Source organism: Chlamydotis macqueenii, chromosome 20 (genome assembly GCF_036417535.1).
Source record: "Chlamydotis macqueenii isolate bChlMac1 chromosome 20, bChlMac1.mat, whole genome shotgun sequence".
Taxonomy (NCBI): Eukaryota; Metazoa; Chordata; class Aves; order Otidiformes; family Otididae; genus Chlamydotis; species Chlamydotis macqueenii.
Genome location: NC_141575.1, coordinates 12354824 through 12381064, shown reverse-complemented (window position 1 = coordinate 12381064; position 26241 = coordinate 12354824). Strand labels below are relative to the sequence as shown.

The window sequence follows — 26241 nt, the reverse complement described above, 5'->3', positions numbered from 1 at the left end:
CAGTGAAGGAGTGCAGAAGACCCCAGGGAAGGTGTGGGCAGGGAGGGAGGATAGGCGAGAGGAGGCAGGAGGGAGGCAAGGGGCCGCCAGAGAGACAGATACTCAGTTCAGAGAAGCACACGCTGGGCCCTGCGAGCCCCGCAGGAGGCTGGCGGCCAAGGTCAGTCCTTTCCACTGAGGCCGTCCCTGGCTGGTGGCCCCTTGGGGCTGTGGGCAGCTCCTACCACCCTGGCTCCTGCCCTCTTGCCCCTGCTTGCTCTGCCTGGGTGACATGTCCCTCCCACGCCAGGACGATGGCAACTTCTGCTGCTTGCCCCCACGACGGCTGCCAACCTCCCCCGGCCTCTCGGGTCCCCTTGTTAGTAACCTCAGAGGCACCGCCAGTTCTCCTTTGGAAGAGGAGGAGGAGGAAGAATACTACAGGGAAAACAGAGTTGTCACTCACAGCTCGCCGAGCCCCCAGCCTCCCCACTGCACGGCTGCCCCAACGTGTGGCTGCTGGAGGCGAGTGGAAATGGTGGGGGGTGGGGGAGAGATGGAAGAAAAGAGGAGCAGCAAGGCGACAGCAAACCTTCCCCACCTCCACCGGCGCTGAACCTTAATCCCTGCCGGGGTCTTTCGACATCCTTCCCAAAGGGGACCAGAAGTTGTCACTGGGCAGTGCTGGGCAGGGACCCCACTCTCATCACCCCGGTCGGTGGCCCCATGGTTAGAGGCAGGTCAGTGCTGTTAGGACAGCCGCCACAGGCAGGGGCTGGCGAAGATGGGCTTGGCAGGGACAAGGGACAGCCCAGGGCAGGGACGGGTCTAACATGGGACAGGCCACCAGCCTGCTGGAGTGGCAGGACAGATGGCGGTGGCCGTGCCATGCTTTAGTGACAAAGCCAACGCATGAGTGGCATCTTGCGGGCCTCTAGGCTCCTAGTAGTGCCACGTCCCAGTTCGTCCCAGCTACAAGGGGCCAGGACAGGGACTCAGTGGTGGTGCAAGGGTGGGAGCCATCTCCAACCCCTTGGGGATCAGCCCGGGTGGGTCACGGGCAAGGCTGGGCAACCCCAGGCCACCATGCCAGCACCCAGCAGGGTCTGCCCCAGGAGGGAGGCGAGAAGTGGTAGGACAAGCCTCTCCCTGCCCTGGAGAGTCCTCTGCAGCCCTGGGGGGCTGGGGACATTGCCACCGGCAGCCCCAGCACTGCCAACCCAGTGGGGACACCACCAACCCGGTGGGAACACCACCACAGCCCCCAGGGAGGAGCAGCCATGTTGAGCTGCCCAAGCTCATCTTCACCAGCCGCAGAGGAAGGCGAGGGGGTTACAGAGGCATGGATTAGGCCAGAGTGAGTTGATCCAAATCAGGCTCTTTCTCCCCAGAATACGTAGCCAGCAAAGGCAGGGGAAAGTGGGGAGGCGCCCACCCATCCCACCAACTTACAGACTGGTGCATGCAGTAGAGGCATGAAGGGCAGGCGGGCAGGGGAGATGGTGGGAAAGAAAAAGAAAACATGAGCAAAAAGAAAGAAAAAACAAACCAGAAAAAAAAAACCACCACACACACAACACAGTGCACATCAGCACCGGGGCAGGAACCAGGGCAGCACCTGCAGCTGGACCCATGCTCACAGCTGGGCTCTCCCTCGCCAGCATGCACTGAAACACAGGCTCAGACCATCGTTACACCAGGTCACCGCTGCTGCTGGCTCCCAGGGTCTCCCCCTGGCCTCACCACACCACCCGCACAAGGGCACCCACGAAGTGGGCATCCCACGGGGCGTCCAGAGGCCACACAGAGCCCTGGCGAGCCTGTGGCTCTGCTCCACCACCTCCTCCCAGCAGCACAGCCCAGAGGCACCGGCACCCGCAGCCCTGCTATGCATCTCCAGGAGCCCCCAGCTCTGCCCCCATCAATTTGTCACCTTGCCAGGGCCCAAGAGCCCCCCATAGCCAGGCATGGGGCTCCACACAGCGTGTTTCCCCCCCACTGCCGTCCTGGCTGCTCCTTGAGCACTCGGGGTACCGTGACTGTCCCAGCTCCATCCAGGTCCATCTTCCCATTTCTCCCACAAAACATCCCTGCCGACGGCACAGTCTGACTGGTGCTGCCGCCCCTAGAGGGGGAGCACACCTGGCTGAGACTGGCTCTGGCTCTCCGATGCCCCCACGTCTGCTCTGCCAGCTGCCCAGCGCTATGTCCCCCAAAAGGCCCCTCTGGGTCCCTGCCAGCTGACATGGCCCCCCACCACCCTAGGTCATCCCCGGGGTGCTGGAGCAGCTCCTCAGAGCCTTGGGGTGCTCCAGGCACCACCCCGCTGGCACTCACCTTCCTTCACAGGGATGGTTGGCTTCTTCTGCCGCAGGCCCAGGAGGATGAAGAAGAGCACCAGGGGGATGAAGATCTCAAAGGTCAGCACCCACTGGGGAGGAGACAAAGCAGAGGGAGCATGACGCTGGGGGACAGAACCCAGCTACCAAGGAGGAGCACAGCCAGGACAGATGTCCCTGGGGCACTGGTGCCACACAGCACCATGCCCACATCTTGCAGGTGGCGGGCAGCACCATCACAGCTCAGCCAGAGGCAAACGGGTCCCTGGGCACCTGAGGGTCTCCTGCCTGAACCCTACCCGCTCGGTCCTGCCTGGGGCACCCCGGAACAGGAGATGGTACCACCAAGGGGCTGGCGCCTTACGCCAGCAATGCAAACAGGGCGCTGGGGCTCAAGCCCGGCCCCAACGGGCGGTCGCAGCTGCGGCTGCCCAGGGTAGACAACCCCAGGTCCTCGTGGCCAGCAGAGCCACGGCCCCTATCCCGGCTGTGCCCGTGCAGCCGGCAGCCGCCCTGCATGACATCCTCCTGCTGCTCGTGGGTCCCACTCGTGGGGCAGACCCCAGCACCATCGAGGTGAGGTTCTGTTTGGTCAGGCCTTGGCACAAGCTCCGGGTGCAACTCGGGGGCAAGTGTGGGGGGGCCCCGGCACCCCCTCCATGTCCCCCGAGAAGGGCTACACCTGCGCGGGATTTCCACCAGCGGTATATGGTAAATCATAGCAAATTCCTAGGAAACTTTGACCCTGACCGTGCAGGCGGCCCAGGATGGGCTCTGTGCCCAGGGGCCCTGGGGATGGGCATCAGCACCTTCAGCCACCGCAGGAGCAGGCACCCAACACGCTGCTGGTTTGCACCAGGAGTGCCCAGGCCACATCATGGCCGCACTGACCTCGCTGTCGAGTGGAGGGGAACTACTGCAGGCGGGGAAACTGAGGCACAGGGTGAGGTGAGCCAACCTCAGCCCACTTCAGGGCTGGATCTGACCCTAGGCTGGTGCTGAGACCCCAGAACCTCCTGCCACTGCAGGCAGGGCAGGCCCCAGCTCTGCTGTTGTGCTCACTACAGCGCCAGCCCCTCTTGCACCAGCCCCACCATCCACGGTGACCAGGCACTGGAGGGACACACCAGCGAGGTGGGAAGAGAGGGTGGTAGCACACAGGGGCTGCCTGGAAGGACGCAGCCAGCAGCAGGTGACAGGATGAGGCCCTCCTGCCCCAACAGCAACACCTCCATGCTGGACTCACCCAGGGGCTGCCAACACCCTGCCAAAAAGCCACAGTGGCCCAGCAAATGGCAGCGAGCAGAGGGACCCCACCCCCCATCCCCACCGGCATGTGGTCGTGGCACTCCTGTGGGCACTGTGGCCAGCAGCGCTGTGGGACGGGCATAGCTGCACCCATGGGTGACCTCCAGAGATGCAGATTTTGGGGGAGGCAGAGACTGAAAGAAGGGCTGGAGGGGCCAGGGCCAGCGGATACCCCAGGAGCAGTGCCAGGGCATTCCCATCTTTCCAGCACCACCACTCTCAGGCACAGTCCCTGGTGTCACCATCCCTGTACTGAGGGGGTAGCAAGGGGCACCCCGATGCACTCTGCCTGCCCCATGGCTCCTGCCTTGCCCTGCCCACCCCCGTGCCTGTTTACCAGGCGCACAATCGCCCTCTGTGCCCAGGCGTCCGTGGGACCATCCCCCCGCACCCACGCCGGGCTGTACCAGGCTCCCTTGGGGACTGTTGGGTCCTTGGTGGAGACAGTGGGGACCTGCTTGTTGTTATTGATTTTTTTTTTTTAAGTGGGTCATTGACCTCTTGCTCATCTCCTTTCCCAGAGACTTTCCCTGTCCCTGACCCCTCCTGCACTGCCAGACACCCCCGTGCCAGGGACGGCTGTCCCTCACTACGGCACCCGAGGTGACACAGCAAAGGGCAGACGTGGCAGCAGAGCAGGGCTTACCAGCCTGCGTCTCAGGGACAGACCCTGCCCCTTTGGTCCCCAGGTTTGTCCCCACAGGCGTGGGGGGCAAGGCTGCTGCCCGAGAGAGCCTGAGCCCCCCCAGGGAAGCACTCAACGCTGGCAGCAGGAGACGGAGGGACATTTGGGCATTGTGCAAGGAATCAAGTGGGGGGAAAGGCCAGCATCCCTGCAGTGGGGAAGGAAAAGCTGGGAGAAGAGGGATAAGGAGAGGAGAAGGTCTGGTGCCTGCCAGCCCTTCACGTCCTTCACCCACCAGCATGGTCCTTCCTGTCCTGTCCCCCATTCCCTTCCTCACTCCTCCCTTAGTGAGGGCTCTCACATAGTCTGGGGGCAAGGAGTGCAGATACAGCACCCAGGGTGGGACACAGGTCCCAGGTGACAGTGGCTGCAGGCCAGCGGCAGAGCTCAGGTGCCAGGGGGACCCACCCCCCACACACACATCCATCCCCCAGCATACATGCACCTCGGCCTGCCGAAGAGGCGAGCAGGAGGAGCCTGCAGAGCCATTTGGTTTGCATGAGTACTGGGTGCGTCTGCCTGCCACAGCCACAGACGGTGGGGTACACGCACACTTGCCCACACTGACACCTGCCCACACTCAGCCCTGCCACCGGCCGGACACTGCCTGGCGCCCCCAGCAAGGGAGGCAGGGGTCAGTGGGCGCTGCTGGCAGGGTGCTGGCCCCAGGCAGACAGGAGCAGGGGCCTGGAGGAGGATGAGCCACATCAGGCGCCGCACAGCCCAAGCACGAGGCAGCAGCACCAGTCGGGGATGCGCAGCTCCCACGCTGCCAGGCCAAAAGCACAAACAAGCCCCACGGGACGCAGCAAGAACAAACAGCCCAGCCTGGCGCGGCGGTCCCGCCGTGCCCATCCCTCAGCCAGCACCAGGGGCAGCCACAGGCGCTGGGCCAGGGACTTTGGCAGGACAATTCCACTGGCATCCCCAGGACACGGCAGCATGTGTGCTCCAACAGCTGGGCACTCCCCGCAACAGCAGCCAGGCCAGGCACAGGCAGCTCTCTACATCCATTCCCACCATCCAAAAGTCCACTCCATCCCTCCCGCCCAGAAATTCCCCAAAGCCCACGGCCATCGCCTCTGGCCAGCACAGAAAGGCAGAGGGACAGCCAGGAGCTGGGAGCCCAGAGACCCCCAAGCTGACGACCCCAGCAATGCCCCCGCAGCCCAAAGCCACCATGTCAGCCATCCTCTCCCTGTGGAAGGCGCCTGTGCAGGGATTTACTGGCCCCGATCCAGGTGACACAGCACTGGGCAGAGTGAGGATGGGGCACGGTCCTGGGGAGGAAGGAGCACTGCCGCCCGCCCACCACCAGCATCTCCTGCAGGTCCCAGCACTGCCCACGGAGCTGGCAGCTGCAGGAGCCCCAAGGGACGGGGCTCAGCTCCTGAAGCATCAACACTAACTTTTCCAATAGCATTTTAAGTCTGGAGGAAATACCTTAAACTTTTTGACGGCTCCAGATTTTCATAGTTGTTAAATACTCACTTACTGGCCCACCACTGTGAAGTGCAGGCAGGCAAAGCTGCGGTCACTGGGAAAGATGAGCACCAGACTTGGTGGGTGAGTGAGGCCCCACAGTCAGGCAGATCCACGAGGCCAAGCCAAGCTCCCACCCCAGGCCAGTTCTGGTCCCCTAATCCAGTGGGGACCTGACCCAGTGATGGTCGTCACTCAGCTGGGCGCCTGCCACGGCTCCCCGAGGTCACCTGCCTGTGCACCCATGGGACAGCCCACAGCCCAGGGGCTGCCAACTCCCCCACCGAGGTCTGGCTGCCATCACCCCTGCTTCTGGTCATGCTTTCGCTCACTGCAAGTTGTTCCCACCTCCTCCTGTCCCACTGCCACCTACACCGAGCAAGAGCACACCCCCATCCCTCACTCCCTGCCTTACGGTCCTGGCACAGCAGCCCAGCGACATGCCCTGGGGAAGCTGGAGGAGGATGAAATCGTGGTTGGGGTTTGCTGACACCTCTCCTGTGCCTGGTGCCATCATGCCAGAACCAGGCGCCCAGGGAGAGCCAAGCATGGTTCTCCCCCACGGCAGCCCCACAGCACTATGTCAGCTGGGCACCAGCGTGCCAGGCCGAGGGGGACATGTCATCGGCAGCACCCTGTCCCGCACTGGCACGCGGCACTGGGACACGGCCACCCTCCCGCCGACATAGGCCTGAGAGCAGGCGGGACTGTGCCAGCAGCCACGGTGTGCAGGAAAGCGCTGGCTGTCCTACAGCCTCTCCTGGCGGGCAGGGACCGAGGCAGAGCCCCGCAGGCTTGGTGGCTCGTGGTCTCCTGCCCTCTGGGCCACTGTGGCCACCAGTCGCTCTGCAAACAGGTGCCCCCATGGCCACCTTGCAAGCAGGGATTCACAGGGATGCTGCCTGGCACCGGCAACACCTTGCCAAGCCTGTGCGTCCTCCCCCACCTCCCCAGCCCCAGCTGCAAACAGCAAGGGAGCAAAGAGCAACCTGAGCCGGGGCAGTGCCAGCCCGATCAATTCCTGCTGCGGGGTCCGGCACTAGCCCCCACCCAGCACCACAGCTGCAGGCGTGGGGTGCCCTGTCCCCCAGCACAGGCATTGCTGCCACAGGGCTGCACCAGCTGGGTGAGTCCCCACAATACTCCAAGTGTTGGCCTTTCTTATTTTGGAGACATGTAGGTTCCGCAGCTCCACTCCCCCTGGCCGCAGAGGAAGGGGCAGACCCGCCAGGACAACTTCTTTGCATGGTGAGAGCTTCCTGGCTCTTGGCCGAGGAGCTGAAGGCACAAACCCTGCACAGGGTAAAGCAGCCCCACCACTGCCCAGCTCTCCCGGAGCCCTACCGACATTGCTGAGACACCCAGAGTCTCAACCCCGCTCGCCATTCCTCCAAAAGAGCCCCAAACCACCAATGCTTCCCCAGGGTCAAACAAAACTCAGCAGTGTACTGCCATCAGTGGCACTTCAGAGCAAGGAGCTCCAGCCACGGACACCTTCCCATTCCAAACACGTGGGCACAGACAGCCTGGGGGAAGGCGGTCGAACACCCTGAACTGTATTTGTGGTAACTTTTGAGAGAACACCTGTTAATTTTACATCCAATGTAGGTTTAACAAGCTACCAACAGTCACTGGGGAGCCCATCCCTGAAGAAACACACTGCTGAGCTCACCCCTGTCCTCGCAGAGCCAAGGTGATGGCACAGCCTGTGCCACCCAGGGCTGCCACCAGCACCCAGGAGATTGCCTGTCCTCAGGCACCCGCAGCCCTGGCTTCCCTCCACTGAAGGCCGCTGACACTGTTCTGCTCCACCGCCTCAGGGCTTCTGCCTGAATTTCTGCCCTGCGAAGAATAAGATCAGAGCCAACCCCCAGAACAGCTCAGCCACACTGGGCAAAGTCCAACACTCGCATGGGCTGGGCACAAGGCCGTACAGAGCCACAGGACAGTGCCCGGCCATCGCCCTCAACAGGCTGCAGGTGAGTTCATCCGGTGACAGGGGGGGTTACAGAAGGGGTGACATGTGGCGCTGTGGGTCAGGAGCACACCTCTCACACCTCTCTTGAAGGCCGCCTGGTCCGTAGCCTCCCTGCACCCACCACTGTTGCATCCTCATGGACCAGGCAAGCCCTCACCAAGTGCCTGCAGACAACGTCTGTTCCAAAACTGCTGCTGCACCTCACTGCAATGCAGCTCCCCAAACAGCCCCTGGTGCCAGGGGTGATGCTGGACTCCCCCCAGGGCCACCAGCATCAAGGGGCAGTGCAGGGGACTGGCCACAGCTCTCCTGAGTCCCAGCCCAGCACCATTAGCCAAACAGGAAGCATCTGCTCGCCATCCCGTCCTGTGGCACTGGGCCACTGCTGGGTGGACTGCCCGCCATGGTGAGGCACCACCCCAGCTCAGCACCCCTCGGCACAGGGCTGTGCCAGCGGGCAGCTGCTGGCAGGGCAATGGCAGGGCACGCACCACACTCCCGCTGCAACACTGGGAGAAGCCTGGCAACCCCCAACTCTGACCCCTTGCGGGGTGAACTCCCAGCAGAGGAGGGGTCTTGTGCTTCCCCCCATCCCTGCTCCAACCCCCCAGCCTCTGCCTGTCACAGCAGCATCAGCCCAGTGGGATACGGAGCTGGTTTCGCTCGGCAAAACATCCAGCTGCGGATGGGGCCAGGGCAGACTTGCCCTGGGGAAGTCACCCACTGACAGCAAAGTGTGGGCTGAGGCAGCTGGGCCCTAGCACGGGGCCCGACTCTGCCCCGGCCGGCCAGCACCAGCTGCCCCAGGAGCAGGCAGGATGGTGTCCCCTGTGCAGGCAGGGAGCACAAGGTGACCATGGGATTTGCACTCAGCAGGAGCATGAGGAAGTAGGTGACATGCAGAGGGCACGGCCCAAGGGCTGCACCAAATCCATCCACGAGCACCTGCGGCACCAGGGGCAGCTCTCGCCCCAGCACACAGCTGGTCCATCCCCAGCACTGGGTGGGTGAGGTGGTCCCAGTCCCTCCCCTGCCACCCTGCCCACAGCAAACAGGGCACTCCGGTGACAGCCCCTGCATGTGGGGGTGACCAGGTCTGGCCTCCTCATCCTCCTACTGCTACAGCTTCCTGCGTTGCACCCCAGCGCTGCCTGCGGGGCTGGGAAGGCTCAGGGAGAAAAGTGTCCCCAAAAAGACCTGTGCACCCCCAGGCTGTGACCCCACCAGACACGGCAGCCAGGTTCGGGGCCAGCTGATGCCAGGGTGTAGCTGTGCCAGCCAGCTTGCCTGCACAGGCAGGGATCCACGGCACCAGGCAGCCCCTTGCACCAGCCACACCGCTCCGCTCGGGGTAAGGAGTGGGGATGACTCAGCCAAAGAGCATCATCCCCCTCGCCCATTTTGGGGGCACCTACGTGCAACGTGGGCCTTAGCCCAGCCCTGCCCACAGCCTCCCCCAGCCAGGTGGTCTCCGGTGCTCCGGCCACCAGGACAGAAGGAGGGGCTGATGCTCACGGGCTACTGGCGAGGGAAAGCAGGCAGGACAAGGCCTGCAGGATATTTGGTAGGGGGAAGAGGAGAGAGCACTGCCAGCTGGGGAGCAGCAGTTCGCTACCCTCCCCCAGCCTCTAAAAATAGCCGGCTCCCTGGGCGCCCAGTGCACCCATCCCCCTGCCTGCACCGGGGTCCCTGCGGGCAGGGGTCCCTGTGGGGGTCCCCTCCGCGGGAGGGGGCAGGGGAAGCCGGGCAGGCAGGGAGGCTGGGGCAGGGACACACCGCATTCGTGACCCTGGCAGCAAAGGTGCCGCCCCGGGAGGGGACCAGCCCCCTCGGGGATCCCACGCTCCTCAGCCCCACGCCCGGAAAGCGGGAGCCGCTCCTCTCCAGCCCACGGAGAAGAGGCAGCTCTGACCCACATATGATCGGGAAACCTATTTACAGCCTGCGGACACCCAGCCCCTGGGGGAAGCGGCCCTGGGAGCGGGGACAGGGCTGCCGAGCGGCCGGGGCCGCGGAGGACAGGGAGAGGCCGCACAGGGCGGAGAGTGGGGTGGGAGACGGCATCGGGCCCACGGACACGGGTGGGAGCGGGGCAGGAGAGACCCAACTGTTGCTGCCCGAGGAGGGTGGGCGGGGGGCTGGGCCCGCGCCTGGGCGGGGAGGCCGGGCGCTCCTCGACCGCCCCGGGGGTTCCCCCGCAGACAGCGCCAGCTCTTCTCGCTCCGCCAGGCCCGCGCCGCCGCCCCGCGCACCGCCCGGCCACAGGGCCCGGGGACCCCCGCCCGCACCCCCGGCCCCGCAGCGCCCGCCCCGCTCCAGCCCCCCGGGCCCCCCGCCACCCCCGCGCTCACCGGGCTGCGCCGCTTCAGCGTCACGTTCTTCCAGAGCAGGAGATGGAGCTGGTGCAGGAACCCCATGGCCGGGCCCGGCCCGGCCCCTCCACAGGGGCTTCCCCTGCTCGGCTCGGCTCCGCCGATCACCCACCGCCCACCGCCATGCCCCGCCGGGCCGCCGCCGCCTTTGTCCGCAGCGGCTGGGAGGGACGGAGCGGGCCAGCCCCGCCGCGCCCGGCCCGGCCTTACCCAGCGCAGCACCGCCCCCGGCCCCGCGCCGCCCGCCTACCACCGCCCCTTAAAGGTGCCGCCAGGCCGCGGCCGCTCCGCCCGGCCCGGCCCGGCCCAGCCCGGGTCCGCCCTGCCAAGCCCGGCCCGGCCCAGGAGGCACCCCCGCGGCTCCGCGGCCCTGGGCAGGCCAGGGCCTCGCGGCCTGGACCCCAGGCGGCTTTGCCGGGCCCGGGGGACACTGTCATCCCGCAGGGCCCGCAGGGGATTTGCTGCCGAGCAGGCGCTGGCTGGTGGGTCTGCTGCTCCCGGGAAACTGAGGCACGGAGCCCCTGGGGAGCTGCAGCACCCACGTCTCATTGGGCATGTCCTGTTCCCCAACCCAGGGAGGTGCTGGGTCAGGGAAACCCTTGGTCCCTGCTCCTCTCCAAGCCAGAGACACAGAGAGGTCACCCCCCAGGCTCTCCTCCACTGTTGCCCCTCCAGGACACATTGGCTCCAGGGGAGCCTGCTGCTGCGGGGGTCTGTGTGCGAGGGTGGCATCGCTGTCCTCATGCCCTGGCTGCTACCAGCCCTGCTCAGGCCCCACTGCCTGCAGCTCCTGCCCGACTGAGCCCACTGACAAGTGGTGGGGTGTCCACTTGTCTTCTTGGAGGGGACCAGCCCCCCTGCAGCAAGCAGTAACCCCAGCCCAGTAACCCCAGTCATTGCAAGGCTGAGAAGGGTCCCCTCAACAGCAGTAACCTCTGCGGTCCTTCCATCCATCTGCGGTCCTTCCTTCCATCCCTCCCTCTTTGCATTCCTCTGGTTTTCTCCATTTCATGCCTGTCCCTCCCTCCCCAGCCCTCCATAGCCACTTTCACCCCTCTCCTGCAGCTATCTTTAACCATCTCCGTCTCCATGCCGCTTTCGGGGCCAAGCGCAGCCGGAAGTGTTGAATAACGCGTTTGGCTGCCCCGGCCCCAAGCAGTGTTGCTAAGGGTGACTGCGTTTTGGGCAAGCTCTGCAACAGCTGCCCGGCCACTAACAAAAGCTCCCCTTGTCCCACCACAGAGCACCATTACTTGAAAAACTTCTGGGTGAAACATTGTGCCGAGGTGAGGGAGGACAAGGGATGCCCGGGGGCAGGCGGTGGTGGAGGGGCACGGCACTGTGCCAGCCCCATGCGCCGGGGAGGATGGCGCAGGGCGTGCGGGTGCCTGGGAGTGCCTCCACCTGCGCCCTGCCAGCACAAGCACCCCGGGGGGCAGCTGCGCCGGCATGACCGCGAGGTTTGCCAGTGTTCCTCCAGCTTTCAAACACCAGAGAGTTGTGGTGCCAAGGTAAGCTGGGCGGCGGGGGCTCAGCCAACGGGCTGTCCAGCCCCGGACCTGGCTCCCACAGTGGCTGTTAGCTGGTTGCCGGGGGAGGAGGGATGTGTGCGCCCTCAGCTCCTCGCAGCAGATAGCATGGGGTTAGAAACACCCCAAAACCCTGCCCTGCAGCAGAGCGGGCCCCCAGCCTGAGGGGTACAGTGAAAGGGGTCACAGGTGGGGGTGTGGGCGACCCCAAAACCCTGACCTCCTTCCTGCTGCCCCTGGGTGGGTCTCACTGAGCTTCACAGCTCCTCCGACCACGAAACCCAGCGAGGGGCCAACCCAGCAGCGTGTGTGGGGCAGCTCAGCCCCAGCGACCCGGTAGCCCAACTCCCCCACGGACCTGGACCCCTCTCCAGGTACCTCCTCGCGGGGTGGCCCACTCCATCTATGCAGGGCCATCTGCAGACGGCAGCACGCACCCACTCACGGCTCCCTGCCCTGTGCTGATGCCGTCTGGCATGGCTTGGTGGTCCCACAGCCTGGCCTGGGGCACGAGGGGTCCTGCTCAGCCCACCCAGGCAGAACTGTCCCCAGCTCCCAGCCTGGCTTCAAGCCTCTGACACTGTGCTGTCACCTCCCTGGGCCGCGGGGCTCAGGGTGCCAGGACCCCCCGGGGCATTGTCCCTGCAGCCAGGTCTCCTGGGGCAGCACCCAGGGGTGCTGGGGAAAAGCTCCCTCCTACTCTGCCACCCATCCTGGAAACCTTGCGGCCGATGCTGTCCCCAGTGCTGTCCTCTGCAGAGGGAAGTGGCCCTGTCCCATGTGGCCCCAGGGCTGTGCAAGGGGGGACAGGGACGATGCTGGCAGCTCCAGCCCGGGCAGGCCAGGCTGGGAATGGTGCCCTGTGTCTAGGCTCTCAATCCCGCAGTAGAGGACATGCAGAAAGGGAGTGAGAAAGATGACGATGGGACACGGCTGGGGAGGAAAAAACACCCAACGGCAGAGCTGCAGTTAGCCTCCGAGGGCTCCCGGCACAGCCCTCCCAGCAGACCCCTGCTGCACCCCCGCGCTGTGCCCAGCTGTGCCCCAGCACTGCGGCTGTCCTTGCTCCCCGGTTCCAGGCAGCCGGTGGAAGCCCGGGTGCAGCGGGGGTGCAGACCCCAGGGGTGCTCAAGCAGCCCAAAGACCCTGGGGAGCAGTTTGGGGCCCCGCTCCCAGCTTTGTGCGTGCCCCTGCCAGCTCCAGGGACAGCACTGCACACCACAGTGCAACTGCCACTGCCTCCGTTTCCCCATCTCCCTTCCCCTGCCAGGGCTTGGGTGCCCAAACAGCAATGCCAGCAAGAAAACACCTGGGTGTGTGGCCAGGCCGGGGCAGGGGCAGGCTGGGCTGCATCCTGTTTTCAAGCACACTGCAGATGGGAGGCACCCTGGCCAGGCTGAGGGCAGGGCCTCCCCTGCACCCACTGCACCCAGGCAAGGTGCCAGCTCCTCCCCAGCACATGGAAATCACCCGCGGCCCTGGGTGGCAGTGCCAGACTGAGGCTCTGGGGCCGATGCCCCCCTCCATGCCACCAGCTGTGCCACGGGCAGCAGCCAGCGCCAAGGGAGTGCCTGGTTCTGGTCCAAGACAAACGAACATCTTGCTGTTCACCGCTCCTGGGCAATTTCAGCGGGAGCTGCGTGTGCCAGCGGCATGCAAGCGGACCCAGTGATCCCACTTTCAGTGACGATGATGATGATGTATTGGTGGTCTCCGTGTGGGATGAGCTTTGGCACAAAGCCACCAGCCAGCAGAGCCGCCCCGTGGGCTCAGCACAGGCTGCACAGCCACGGCTGCGGCAGGCAAACTGGGAATGCGTGCCTCAGAAAACCGCAGCCCAGCCGGGGCATCAGGGCTCTGGCTGGCGCCTGGGAGAGGTGCTTGGCAGAAAGGAGCCGTGCTTCAGGCTGGGCTTCAAACCTGGCACCTGGGAAACCTGTTTGGGGAACCGAAATCTCGTAAGGGGCCACACATGCCCTGTCCGAGGGACCGCAGCCCGGCTGGAGCCTGGTGGGGGGAGCATGGAGGGCTGGGCAGGATGCGCAGGCACAGAGCTGTGAGCAGCACCTGCACTGGGGGCACTGCTGTGGGGCACGCACTGGGCAGCAGCATCCCACCCAGCCGCAGGGCACCCGCCCAGCCGTGGGCATGGGCGTGTGCCCACCCCCGCGGCACGCACCCAGCTGTGGGTCACGCTGCCGCCTGAGTGGCACAGGGGGAGTGCTGCCAACGTGCCATGCCAGCTGCCATGCGCAGCAGGAAGGACTCGCTGTTGGACCGAGGCGAGGCAAAAACCACAAAGCAGCAGCCCAGCTCAGTGCCGGCAGCTTCCCAGGCGGACACACGCAGGCACCTCGCACGCTGCTCTTCCCCGGTAAGTCTGAGCTCAGCACCACTGCCCGCTGCCAGGTGAGGGACCAAGAAACGGGGCTGTCAGAGCAGGGTGTCCCCTCCCAGAGCATCCTCAAAACTGGGGCATCCTCTCCGAGCACCCTCAGAACTCTCTACCTCCCTTCGCCAGCACCCCTGCTCACCCCGGAGATGAGGACATTGGGGACCAGGGGAGGGTGACATGAAAGCCACTGTATGGGGACAGCAGGTGTACGGGGGACCCTGGGGGGGGGCAAAGGCCAGCAGAGGGGTCAGGGGTGGTCCTGGGGCCCAGGTTTCTTGGAGAAGCTCTTTCTCCAGCCGCAGCAGCTCCCCACCACCCACTGTGCACCCGGCAAGCCAGACTGACTGCCCTTGGTGGCCTCTCCTCTCTCCCAGGTGTCACAGCTCTGTCACCTGAGAAGGTGACAGCCAGCCCAGCAGCATGCCCCAGGCATGGCTGCTGCCACGGCTGCCGTGGGGCCGGCCCAGCGTGAAGATGGTAGTCACCGCCGGGGCGTTTGTAGCCATCCTCTGGAACCTGAAGTGCTTCCTCAACGCCTCCAAGGTCTCCGGAGAAGGCCCCAAGCGCACCGAGGCGCTTGTGGTCCTGGTGTGGGAATGGCCCTCGAAGCAGGTCCCCAACATCAGCGGGGACGTTTGCCATGAGCTGTACAGCATTGCAGGGTGCTGGCTTACCACGGAGCGGCGGCTCCTGGGCCAGGCAGACGTGGTGGTGTTCCTCCACACCACGCTCCAGCCCGGCAGGGACAGGCTGCCCAAGGAGAGGCCGCCGGGGCAGAACTGGGTGTGGGTGTCCCTGGAGTCCCCCTCCAACACTAAAGCTCTAGCAAGATGGAACCAGACCTTCAACTGGGTGATGACATACAGACAAGACTCGGACATCTTCATCCCCTATGGTAAGCTTGTGCCCAACCGGTCGGCCACTGTGAACATCCCCGCGAAGACCAACTTGGTGTCCTGGGTTATCAGCAACTACCACAGGACTCAGAAAAGAGCTGAAGTCTACAAAAACCTCTCCAGGTACCTCCATGTTAATATATATGGGAAAGCAAACAAAAAGCCACTTTGCAAGGACTGCCTCTTGCCAACAACATCCAAGTCTAAGTTCTACCTGGCCTTTGAGAACTCCATCCACCAGGACTACATCACGGAGAAGCTCTGGAGGAACTCACTGATGGCTGGCACTGTGCCTGTGGTGCTGGGACCTCCCCGGGCCAACTACGAGCAGTTTGTTCCTGCGGACTCCTTCATTCACGTCGATGACTTTGGTTCCCTGGCAGAGCTGGCCACCTTCCTGAAGACCATGAACTCCAGCCGCTACCAAGAGTTTTTCACCTGGCAGAAGAGGTACAGTGTGAAGCTCTATGCCGACTGGAGGGAGCGGATCTGCACCATCTGCACCGCCTACCCCAGGCTGCCCCGCGGCCATGTCTACCCCGACCTGGAGAAGTGGTTCAACACCTAAGGTGCTGCGACACATCTGGGCAGAGGATACTGGGGTGGGGGGACCCAGGAGCCCTGACTTCTCCTCCCAGCCTGGCTGTTGCCACACTGGGACCTTGAGCAACTCTGTGTGACTTAATTTCTTGCACAATGCGACTAAACGAGCTCCCCCCCACCGCCTTCCCATGACCCAACACCGACCTACCTCACCACGGTGCTGGCAGGACCAGAGGGTGCTTTGGAAATAAATGGCACGGTGCTGCAGAGGCTCTGCATTGGCACGGGGGCTGGGCAGGGCAGAGGGCTGGCGGGGGGCTCAGGGCTCCCTAACCTTCCCCTGCAATTGCTTCGTGCCCCACTTCAGCGCCTTCTGCTGAGTGGCGAAGCTGGGGTGGCAGAGGCCCCGTGGTGACATTTCTAGCTGGGGTGGAGGAGCTGAGCTCAAGGCAGCCAGGGGGGCCCAGTACCCCGTAACCTCCACTCCGCCACTTCCCAGCACACCCCGGGAGCACCCATTTCCCCTACCCACCTCTGCTCTTGAGCTATGGGTGTCACCATGCTGGCGAGGACCGGCAGGACACGGGATGATCTCAAGAACAGTCTCAGCCTGCTCAGTGCCGGGCCCAGTCAGAGAGGGATGCTGTGGTTTCTCTCTCTTGCTGGCATGCCCGCCCTGCTGTGGCAGGAAGCCATGAGGTGGTGGCATCTGGAGCCTTGCAGCAAGCCCAGAGCAAAGCCACTCCCCTGGGCACTCTGCGGCACCAGCAGCCTGCTCCATGCGTCCTCGGCACTGCTCAACCCCACGCACCCTGCACTGCCCACACACCCCAGGCACCTGCACTACCAGCACCCCGCAGTGCTGGACCCTGTGCCACACACATGCTGCACTGTGGGCACCCTGCTTGGAAAGCACCCTGCACATGGGGACCTTGCACAGAGAGCAGAGAGTGCCCTGCACCATGGGCACCCCGCGCCATGCACACACCCTGCACCATGCACACACCCTGCACTGTGGGCACCCTGCGCCTTGTACACACCCTGCACCCTGGGCCCCCTGCAGCACATGCACCCTGCACCCTGGGCCCTGGCAATGTCTGGACACCCTGAGGGGAAGCACCCATCTGACATCAGTGGCAGATGTCCCTGTCCGTGACAGGGACACGACTGCTCCATCCATGCAGTGCCACCAGCCCCTGATATAAAGGACTCCTTTTGTCACAGGTTTCCCCCTATTTCCCTCACTGCAGCCCCAAAGTCGCCCAATCCCATCCTTGCCACCCCGTGAGCTGCCCACTGCCCTCCAGCACCCGCTCCCTATGCCCGGGGTGGGGTGGGGCTCAGGTGTGCGGTGGCAGCCCCTCAGCAGAGGGGACACTCCTGCCCTGGGCTGGCGCTTCGCTGCATCTCCAGCCCCACAGCCGCTCACCCAGCCCTCGCCAGGCTGTGGCTTGATGGGCACGTCCTCCTTCTGAGGCTTCCGATTCCTGTCTTGTTTTGTCTTCTAGGCCAACTGAAAATGGAGCGGGAGGGGCTCTGGGCACCCGTGGGTAGGGCGCTCGGGCAGCCGGGGGGGGGGTGGGGTGGGAAGGGGGGGATCCCGCGGGGGCTGGGGCTCCTGCGTGGCTGGCCTTCTCCTGGAGTGGAAAAGTGGTGGAAATGTGGAGAGAAGCAAAAACCTCAGGGAGGTGACATCCTTCCCAGGCTTTCTGCCACGGACCCCGCCGATCACCACCCCCCAGCACCCCCAGCCCACCCACCCTCAAGGTGGTGCAACAGGCAGCAGTGAAGGGGGCTGGGGGCAGCTTCCAGTGGGTGCCTCCACCCTGCGGGCAGGCAGGGAGGCCGTTGACAGGCAGCTGAGCTGAAAAAGGGGCTTTTCCCAAGTTTACCCACAGTGCTTGGTCATTTCCCTGCTGCTGCTCAGGGGAAAGTCCCGCGGGGGCACAGCATGGCAGCAAACGAGGCTGCAGAGCCCACGGCGGCGAAGAGCGAGGTGGCATCACCCAGACATTCGGCTTCTGGCTGGGCTGGCACCACCGGGCACACACACGCAGGAGCGGCCCTTGCCCCACGGTGAGGGCAGCCCAGGCATCCCAGACCTCTCCCCTGCTCACCCCGGGGCTCCCACTACATCCCCACGCACCACATCCGCTGGAGATCCTGCTGGGCTTCCACCCTCCCCAAAAGCAGCTATGGAAAAACCAGCTCAAACTGGGTGAAAGGTGATCCCCCCGTAACTCCTGACCACCTCTGCTTTGGGGCACATGGCCCCCACAAGCTGGTGGCCCTCCAGGGCCAAGCCGTGGCCATTCCCAGTGAAGGTGGCCGACAGCCGGGTGCTGCTGGCATGACGTGCACAAGTCAGCCCCACTCAGGCCCAAACTCGTGCCCCTGGGGCTGCCTGGCACCCCGCATGAGCAGAGATACGAGGGAGGAAGGAAAGGGTTAACTCGCTCTCATGCCCCAAAGAACAGATTTATTTTGTTGCCAGAGGGAAGGTGACCAAGAACAACAAAAATATAAAAATCATCAACTACAGCAGGCTCAAAGGCATGGGGGTGCTAGCAGCATGGACAGGACGGTATCAGCTCCCCTGGGCCGGGACCCCCCCCCGGGAAAAGGTGGGACAACGGCTGGAGAGCAGAGGGGGAACAGGGGACCCAGGGTGACACTGGGCATAAGGGTGGGGAGGACCCCCACTACCCACCCCCCAAAAAACAAGCCCCGCCAGCCTGCCCATGGTTGGGTGAAGCTCTCCTGCGCTGCGGGGCAAGGGGTGGCAGGGGCACCTGGGAAACTAGTAATCACTACAAAGATTTTTGCTTTTTAAAAAACTACAACAACAACAAAAAAAAACAATTAAAAAAAATTAAGAATCCACCCTCCCACCCCCCAAAAAAAACATAAAACCCCTTTTTTTCCGGGACTTGCAGGAGAGCAGCTGAGTTGGGCTCGGGCCAGGCACAGGCAGCTCCGCTCAACACCTCAGGCACGCGTGGCTTCAGTGGGGCGCTGTGGGGCAGGAGCAGCTGCCTCCCAGGAGAGATCGGAAAGGAGCCGACGCTGCAGTGACCAGGACCAGTAAACTCAGGTACCCGGGAAGGGCTCGGAGCAACCACTGGCCCCTGGCACCCCAAAAGCTCTCAGGCAGCCCAGTAGGAGCCCCTGGGAGTGGGGCTGTGCCCGTGCCTTGCCAGGGCGAAGGATGGCGGGGGAGCTGCCCCCGGAGAGCCAGCCCAGCCACGGTGTCGGGGCGGCAGCATCGCCGGCCCCGGCAGGCCCGGGGTTCAGTGGCTGCTGTTGCTCATGGAGAGCCCAGGCTGCAGCGCTTGAGGGAACATCTCGGATTTGTGGAAGGGCGGCATGTAGACAGGAGGGGAGGGTGCCAGGCTGTAGCCTTGGGACGTCACCGGGATGGGCAGACCAGTGGGCACCAGGGACTGGTTCATGTCATACATCACCCCCTCCGCCTCGTTGCCGAAGGGCAGCAGCAGCCGTTTGCCTTTCTGACGCCGGTTGCAGAACCAGACCCGGACCACCTGCGAGGGAAGGGAGACCGGGTGAGATGGGGCGAGTCCAGGGGACAAGAAGACCCCGCCACCGATGGCATCTCCACAGCGCCCCAACCCGCCAGCACAGCTGGGCTTGGACAAGCACTTGGTGGCTACCAGCCCTGGCCACTCTCCCACAGCTTCCAGTATGGAACTGGCCTGATGCGGGCGCTCAGGAATGGCAGCTGCTTGGGCACCCATCCCGCAAACCCAACCTACGTCCTTGTCCAGGTTGAGGTCCTCAGCGATCTGGGAGATCTCCTGCGGACTGGGCTTCACGCACTTGCGGAAGAAGCTCTCCAGTGTCCCCTTCACGTTGGTCTCAATGCTGGTCCTGCGTTTTCTCTTCCGGGCTTGGGCCAACACTTGTTCTGCATTGCACATCTGGAAAGGAGATGGGAAGCCAGCCAGCTTAGGCAATGTCCTCACTAGGCTGCAGACACACGAGCGGCTGGCCACAGAGGTGGAACAGGCTTTGTCCCCGTGACTGTCCGCTGAGCATCACTGCACCGAGTGCCATCCCAGTGCCCCAGCGCTGCCTGCAGCCAGTGCGGGGTGGGTGGACACATCCTCCCGCATCCCCCCTAGGGAGCGGCAAGCTGCCCCACACCTCTTGCATGTTGTCCGTGTTCTCCGCCTCATTGAGCCAGCGCTGCAGCAGCGGCTTCAGCTTGCACATGTTCTTGAAGCTGAGCTGGAGCGCTTCAAAGCGGCAGATGGTTGTCTGGCTGAACATCTTCCCTGCGTGGGCAGGAGGGGCATCACACATCACTCCTGCTCCACGCAGGGGCATCTCCCCTCTCCAGCAGCCCCCCAGGGTCCCCCCTCCAGCAGGGGATGGGGCACCAGGAAAGGAATTCTCCCCACTGCCTCAGGGAGACTTCAGGATTTAAAGCACTGCAAGGCCCCTCCATCAGCAGCTGTGGCCATTTTAAACCCGTTCCCTGTTATCAAACCCCTCCAGCCGCAGCATTTAACCGGTCCCAGGAGCCCCAGAGCCGGTGCTCAGCACCTCCTTTGCAGGTCGTTAAGAAGCGGGATCTGCATTCCCCCCCTCACCCCCCCCCCCCCCGCCACCTCCAGGCCTCTCCCTCCCCCCTAGGTGTGGGGTGAGGACCCTCACCGTAGAGGGTGCCCAGGGCGAGCCCCACGTCAGCCTGGGTGAAGCCCAGCATGATGCGCTTGTGCTTGAGGTCCTTGGCGAACTGTTCCAGTTCCTCCGAGGTGGGCGCGTCCTGGGACAGGGACAGACTGAGAGGGGATACAGAGCCCAGCGGCTGCGGGGGGGGGGTCCGCTGAGCTCCTGCCACCTCGTCGCACAAGGACCCGGGGACAGTGGGTCCCGGGACACCCAGAGCCCCCCAGCCCACCTTGGCAACGTCCCCTCCGTCCCCAGGCTCCGACCCCCGCCAGCACCGATGGGGCCATTCCAGCACCGCCCCAGTCCCACGCGTCCCGCTGCGTGGGCACCCACCTCCCACGGGCACGGGGCAGGCGAAACGGCTCGGGTGAAGCCAAGGATGAAAGCGCCTGTGACACGAGTAGGGTCCAAGCGCGGCTTTGCCACGACCAGAGCATTTCCCTGGCAGCCAGAAGACCGGAGCATCTCTGACGACCCGCCCCGCCACCCCCTGCCATCCCCCCCGCGCTCCCACCAGAGCCTGGCGTGCGTGGGAGCTCCCGAATCCCCGCGGCGCGTTCCCGGCTGCAGCTCCTGAATCCCCGCACCCAACACACCCGCAACCGGCTCGCGGGAACCTTGCGACAAACCCCGGCATCACCTGCCGCCGGGGGGGGCGGACGGGCTTGCATCATGCCAAAATTTAAAAATTATCAAAACCAAGCCCAAAACGCAGCTGACAGTCATGCTGATAATTAGGGCTGCCAACCCCCAGGACTCCCCCGCCCCGGCAGCCGTCAGGGCCAGCGGGACCGGGGTGGGGGGGTGCTCGCCGCTGCTCGGCTCCCAGCATCCCGCCCTCGGTATGGAAAACCCCAAACCCCACCATTCTCGCCCCAAAGCGGCTCCCTCGAGGCGTTTCCCCCCGCGGAGCGGTGACCCGGCCGAGCCCAGCCCCGGCGCTGGGACACGTCGGGCCGCTCCCGGGCTTCTCCCACGGGCAGGCGGGAGGTGACAGGGGACTGGCGGAGGGGACAGGCAGGGGCCCCGCTCGGCCCTGCCCAGGGGAGAGGGCCCAGGCCAGACCCCTGCCCCGACGGGGCGGCCCGGCGGCCAGCACGGGCTGGCCTCCCCGCCTCGGCAGTGGGGCAGGGCGGGGTAGGGGGGGGGTGCAGAGCCCCGGTGGGCAGCAGGACAGGGCAGCCCATCCCGTCCCGTCGGGTCTCACCTCGTCGCCGCTGTCGCTGGAGTGCCCGCCTTCGCTGGCCGCCCCGCTGGAGCCCCCGCTGCCGCCGCCGCCCGTCCCCGAGAGGCCGCCAGAGCCCGGCTGGAGGGCGGCGGGGCAGAGCTGCGGGCTGGGGAAGGCGGCGGGGCCGGGGAAGGGCTGGCCGGGCAGGGCGGTGCCGGCAGCGGCTGCGGGGGGCGCGGGCCCGGCCCAGGGCGGGGGCGGCCAGGCCGGCCCGCAGCAGGCCGCGGCGCGGGGCTCGGGCGAGGGCTGGCGGCAGGGCCTGCCCGGGCGCGCCTCGGCCTTGGGGGGCGGCCCGGCGGGCGGGGGCAGCCAGGCGCGGGCGGGCGGCGGGTCGCGGGCGGCCTCGGGCTCGGCGGCGAAGGGGAAGAAGAGCGGCTGGGCGGCCGCCCCGTCGAAGCCGCCGCGGGGGAAAGGAGGCCCGGCGTCGGGCAGGAGGCCGAAGGGGGCGGCCGGCAGCCCCCCGTCCGGGCTGAACATGGCTGCCCGAGGGCTTAGGGCTCCATGCGGGGGCTGCGGGACCCCGGCCCGGCCGCCCGCCGGCCGCTGCCTCCCTGCTGCGGCTCCGCCGGGGCCTCTGAGGGCGGCGGGGCCGGGCCGGGCCGAGCCGGGCCGTATGGAAATGGGGCCCGGCCCCATTGGCCCCGCACCGGTGGGTCGGGCGTGAACTTGATCCCCGGGGTGAGGGGCGAGAGGAGGGGGGTGGGGAAGGTGCGAGGGCGGAGGGCTGGGGTCGGCTGCCAGGGCCCCCGCTGCGGGGTCTCGCACCCCTCTGGCCCCACTTGCCCCGTGTGTGGGGACGGGCAGAGCCCGAGGGGGGCCCGCATCTCCAAATGTCTGAGCAACAGCAGCCCAAGGGTCTCCCCCTGATCCCCCCAGGAGCTCCCGAGTGCTGCAGAGCCTGGGTGCAGGCAGGGAACTGGGGTCCCTCTGGGGAACGGCGGTTGCTGCCATGACTGGGACGGTGGGGACGGTGGAGATAGCAGGGGCAGTGGGGATGGCTGACTGCCCGGGGCCGCGGCAGCCCCTTGTCAGCAGGACAAGGTCTGGCGACGCCAGTGCCATCGTGTAGTGGCAGGGCTGGATGAGGGCTCAGCCGTCCCCTCTTGCCCCTCTGCGGCTGGGGTCCCAGTGACAGAGCTCCATGGGGAGCTCCTTGCAGCGCCGTGGGGTGCCCCACAGAGCACTTCATGGGCAAAGCTGGGGCTCCCCTCCCTCCTCTCCCTCTCCTCTTCCTCGCCCTGCAGAGGATGGCCGTGCTGCAGCAGGAGCATGTCCTTCCCGGACGCCCGCGCAGGCCGGAGAGCTCAGGGGGTGCCGCAGGGGCCTGGCTGCAGCCCTCGCTATCAGGCCCATCTGCTCCACAATGGAGCGTGCTCGGTATTTTCTCTGTCTCCAGGGCTGTCCTCTCAGGCTGCCCTTCACAACGGCGCTATCAGGGCCGGCTCCTGGCATCTCCCTCTTCCCTCCCTCCCACACTGGCACCCAGAGCTTCCCCGGTCCCAGCACAGCTGCGATGCTGGGTTCTGGCACCCCCTGACCCCGGCCAGGGCAGGGCGAGCGGCAAGGCTGCCGCCAGCTCCGTTGCTGTTTATTAACCCGGATTACTGGGTGCCTGCTGCTGTCTGGCACTGGAGATGTGCTGGGGAGGTAGGCTGGAGGAACATCCCCTGTGGCGGCAGGGTGGGGATGGATGGTGAGGGTGATGGCACTGGTGGGACAGGTGATGAGGCGCTGGCTTTGGCTCCAGAGTGGGCTGGCACCCAGCACAGGGGTCCCTGGCACCCCAGGGCTGGCACCCAGGGACTGGTACCCACGGACTGGTACCCATGGTGCCAGCGGCAGCCCCTGGCCCAGCACATGGCACTGCCGCACATCAGGGGGAGTGGAACAGCCCCTCCCCCCCCCAATGATCTTCCTATAAGAAAAACAAAAATTAACAAAAGGATGAGCCGGAGTTAAAGTCCCTTCCGGGCTCTCGGCTAGGTGTGTGCCAGGCTGCTCTGGGGAAGGAGGGCAGCCCCTGGAAAATGACCATCGTCGGGGACGTGGGCAATGCTGAGTAAGCCCCATGGCTGCGGGACCTGCCTGGGGGGCAACTGCCCAACCCCGTGAGGCCTTTTCCGCTGCCGGTCCTGGGCTTGGCCCTGCCAGGGGAGAGCCGGGCCCTGGGCCCAGCTGCTGGGGGGGGGCGGCACCCAGGACCCCTGCAAGCAGGCCTGCACCACAGGCAGCCTATGGCCTGCCCCACAGCCTGCCCCGCTGCCTGCCCCACAGCCTGCTCTGCTCCTGCCCCACAGCCTGCCCCACAGCCTATCCCATGGCCTGCCCCGCTGCCCACCCTGCTCCTGCCCCGTAGCCTGCCCTCCATCAGCACGAAGAGGAAGTCTCGCTGCAGGACTCCAATCGCGGCCATCAGCCCTGCTCCTCCCAGGCTCCTGCTGCGGCCCAGGGTTTCAGAAGATCCTTGGCTGGGCAGTAACTCCCCTTCCCTTTGATTTATTGTTCCCGGGCGGACCCCCTCCTCCTGCCAACCTGCTCTTTCTCTCCATCCCCCCAGGAAGCCCCCCAGCCCCCCCCAGCCTGCCGAGGCCTCAAACGCATTCCTGCTCCCTTTCATATACAGGCGAGGGGAAGGGAGACGTTGACTTTGAACCGGCCCTTTGTAGGAGCAGGGCCCATTGTGGCAGCGATGGTTTTAGCTGGGGGATGTGGAGAGAGCCAGTGGGGTTTCTTGTTGTGTGCCCCCCGTACATTTCAATGGGGTGAGGCTGGGGGGGCTGTGTGGGGTGCCCAGTCATTGTGCAGAGTCAAGGTGCACCCATGGCCATCATCTCCTTTAGGGCAGAGCCTCCGGCCTGCTCCATCACCCCCATGGCCGGAGCCTGCTCAGGCTTCCGGCTCTGGCCCTGCCCTGCAGGCTGTAACCCAGCCAGGGACGGCTCGGAGATGGGATTTTTAAGGGAGTGTACAAGCACAGGGGGTGTTTGATTCACCCTCTCCTGGGGCAGGTGATGGAGAAGCCATCGGGGCTGTGCCAGAGCCCCCTGAGTTTCACGCCCAAGGCGATCGCACCTTGGTGGGCTGCAGCCCTTTCACGCCATGGGTCAGGTCCCCGTGGATGGGAGCTGGCTGTGGCCTTCAGCCCGGGTCCATCTGAGGAGGGCTGGGCGCTGGGTTTGGCTTTGGAAGCCCCATCCCTGGGAGGAAGGCCGAGGCTCCTCTGTGGCACTGCAGTTTTCTTGGCTGCTGGTGTGTGTGGACATGTCAGAGGGTTGGTGCTTCCAAACCTGGCCGAAGTAAAAGTCCTGGGGGACGATTTGGTCCTGATCTGCCCCCTCATTAAACACACCTCTGCGTTACAGAGCCTGTGGGTATTGCCCACGTCACCACAGTGCCTGAACGCGCTGGCCAGTCCTTCCAGCTGTTTTACAGCCAAGGAAACTAAGGCACAGCCAGGCTGGGGGTGAGCACAGGCCCTGCACCCAGCCCTGGCCTGGCCCAGGGTGTCTGCGGCACAGACACGACATCCCAGGATAGATGACTCTTCCGTGCCTGGACGTGCAGTGGGGACAGGGCTTTACGGGAGTGCCTTGAGCCGGGGGGGAGCATCTTCCTGGGAGGAGCAGCTGGAACTTCCTAAAAAAGCCTGGTCATGCTCTGCGAGGCTGCTGGGCTCTGAGAGCAAAGGAAAACCGAATCTGGGGACCTCGGAGTGGGGTGGAGGGGTGCAAGGCTGGGTTTCCCCATGGGTGAGCCTTGGGGTGGACCTGGGTGATTTGGGGTGCGATGCTGCGGCTGAAGCCCCTGGGGCCGCCCTGGGGGGAGGAGGGGCTGAGCGAACGTCTCCAAGGGTGCCGGGTGCTTTGGCGGTGAGTCAGCACCCACCCCTCCGGCTGCGAAACCAGGAGGAGACCAGATCTGTATCGGCCTGATGGGGGGCTGGCGTGATCAAAGGGCCGTGAGAGGAGCTCAGGCTCCGCACAATGTGGGGACCTGATAGCTCCTTATCTGCCGAGGTGCGAAGGGCCAGGCCCCGGGGGCAAGGGGTGGCGGGGGCAGGTGGGTGCTGGGCACTGCAGGGCTAGATCCAGGCTCTCACCCAACCCGGGGGCTCCCACCCAACCCTGGGCTGGGAAAACCTCTCCTGAGAAAGAGCCAGAAGCCAGAAAATAAAACTCTAGTTCTTGCTGGGGCTGGGAAAACCCTTGGTGGCTGCTCCAGCTGCAGGACGGCTGCTCTTGCTATTCCCTGGGGAAGGTTTTGGGGTGGTGGACCTGCAGCACCCTCCCTCCCCGCCCCCCCCCCATCCCACCCCACTCCCAAGAGGAGCACCCTGAGCCAAAGGCCCCACGGCTGGGAGCTGGCCCCACACCACACACTCGCATGGGTCTTAAACATGGTTGTTTAATAAAATATTTTAAAAGAACTACAATCCATACAACAACAAGGGGCGTGGGGAGAAGGGCAGCAGTGAGGGAGCAGGGCATGGGGAAAGGATCTGTACAGTGATGGCCTCTGTGAGCCACCCTTGCTGGGGCACCGCCGCTCTCTGGCATGGCCCTGCTGCTGCCGCCTGCCCCGCCCGCACGTGAAACGGCTCCTGAGCATGCAAGATGCCACCCCTGCGCAGGACACCACAGGTCACCTGTGGCCGTGAAAGTCCATGCCAGGGTCTGGACATGAAGCCACATCTGTGAAAAGCAACCCAAAACTCACCCTGGGGCTTACGCTGGAGTCATGGCCACCGGGAAGGCTCTGGGGAACGATGCTGGGCTCTGAGCAAGGGCGTGTCGGTGGCTGGTGGGGCCGGAT

General features: G+C 65.1%; 3 protein-coding genes across 5 annotated transcripts in view; 1 reads left to right on the top strand and 2 right to left on the bottom strand.

Moving 5' to 3' along the window:
* Positions 1-10308, bottom strand: part of ABCA2 (ATP binding cassette subfamily A member 2) — a 34412-nt gene extending 24104 nt beyond the window's left edge. For all 3 annotated transcript variants that reach the window (XM_086763561.1, XM_086763563.1, XM_086763562.1), the window contains exons 1-2: positions 10123-10308; positions 2317-2410 (exon numbers count right to left, since the gene is read on the bottom strand). In XM_086763561.1, the coding sequence (XP_086619687.1) occupies positions 2317-2410; positions 10123-10188 (160 nt within the window). In that variant the 5' untranslated portion in view covers positions 10189-10308. The remainder of the gene's footprint in view (positions 1-2316; positions 2411-10122) is intronic.
* A 4145-nt stretch (positions 10309-14453) lies between these two features.
* Positions 14454-15773, top strand: FUT7 (fucosyltransferase 7). Its single transcript, XM_010119477.2, has one exon. The coding sequence runs from the start codon at positions 14488-14490 to the stop codon at positions 15529-15531; it is 1044 nt and encodes a 347-aa protein (XP_010117779.2). The 5' UTR covers positions 14454-14487; the 3' UTR covers positions 15532-15773.
* Positions 15774-17987: 2214 nt separating this feature from the next.
* LOC104476515 (POU domain, class 5, transcription factor 3) lies at positions 17988-21906 on the bottom strand. The gene is made up of 5 exons (XM_086763908.1): positions 21409-21906; positions 20184-20295; positions 19671-19801; positions 19280-19444; positions 17988-19048 (listed from the first exon to the last, which is right to left on the bottom strand). Exons 1-5 carry the CDS (start codon positions 21904-21906, stop codon positions 18797-18799), a joined length of 1158 nt encoding a protein of 385 aa, XP_086620034.1. The 3' UTR covers positions 17988-18796.
* Positions 21907-26241: the final 4335 nt, after the last annotated feature.